Source organism: Aptenodytes forsteri, unplaced genomic scaffold, assembly GCF_000699145.1.
Source record: "Aptenodytes forsteri isolate BGI_AS27 unplaced genomic scaffold, ASM69914v1 Scaffold23, whole genome shotgun sequence".
In the NCBI taxonomy this organism is placed as follows: Eukaryota; Metazoa; Chordata; class Aves; order Sphenisciformes; family Spheniscidae; genus Aptenodytes; species Aptenodytes forsteri.
The window spans coordinates 2,359,276-2,360,139 of NW_008796043.1; the positions used below are offsets into that span (position 1 = coordinate 2,359,276).

General features: G+C 40.6%; 1 protein-coding gene across 1 annotated transcript in view; it reads left to right on the top strand.

Moving 5' to 3' along the window:
- Window positions 1-523: 523 nt before the first annotated feature.
- Window positions 524-864, top strand: part of GAREM1 (GRB2 associated regulator of MAPK1 subtype 1) — a 105,496-nt gene continuing 105,155 nt past the window's right edge. Inside the window, exon 1 of the mRNA XM_009285657.1 lies at window positions 524-545. Within this exon, the coding sequence (XP_009283932.1) occupies window positions 524-545 (22 nt within the window). The remainder of the gene's footprint in view (window positions 546-864) is intronic.

Genomic DNA, 864 nt, shown 5'->3' on the forward strand with positions numbered 1-864 from the left:
CTTAAGCACAGTACAGTGCAACCACCCAGGAGTTAGTTTTTCTGGTTTAATTTCCCAGAGTTTCTGCAGTCTAGCAGTCTGGAGATAATGCATAAAAAATGATAACATTGAATAAAATATCTTACAAAGACCACATAAGACTTCATCACATAAGCCGCTTTGAAAAGAGAACTAGTGGTTGATTTTAGATTTTCCTGTGGTCTGAAGACCCTCGAATACACAATATATGTAATACTTGCATGTGCAGTAACAATGATGGAAGTAAGTCGAAGATTTTCCTCTAACTTCTACGCACTACTCTTCATACTTCAAATACCCATCCATGGTTCACAGGTGAAAACTAAAGTTTTAGATATATAATCAGTGCCATCTAATTGGATTTTTTTAACGTAGGATGAATTTCACAGGCAAAGTTCCTATGCTAAATTCAATAGTGCAAAGATGCAATGCAACCCACTTGCTCAAAATCGCACTGATAAATGAAGCAAGACATTTTATCTACCAACTGTAAATGCAAACGCGCATGCAGACGGATCTCCGTCACAGTAATAGATATATAATCAGTGCCATCTAATTGGATTTTTTTAACGTAGGATGAATTTCACAGGCAAAGTTCCTATGCTAAATTCAATAGTGCAAAGATGCAATGCAACCCACTTGCTCAAAATCGCACTGATAAATGAAGCAAGACATTTTATCTACCAACTGTAAATGCAAACGCGCATGCAGACGGATCTCCGTCCCCTTTTGCAGGGAAGCAGCACGTGTAAATCCATGTGCTCGAAGAGACGCCAGAGTCTCCAACCTGCGCGCAGACCTGCGGGCCATTAAAGCGCGCACCTTGCCTGGCCGCTGCGCTGACAG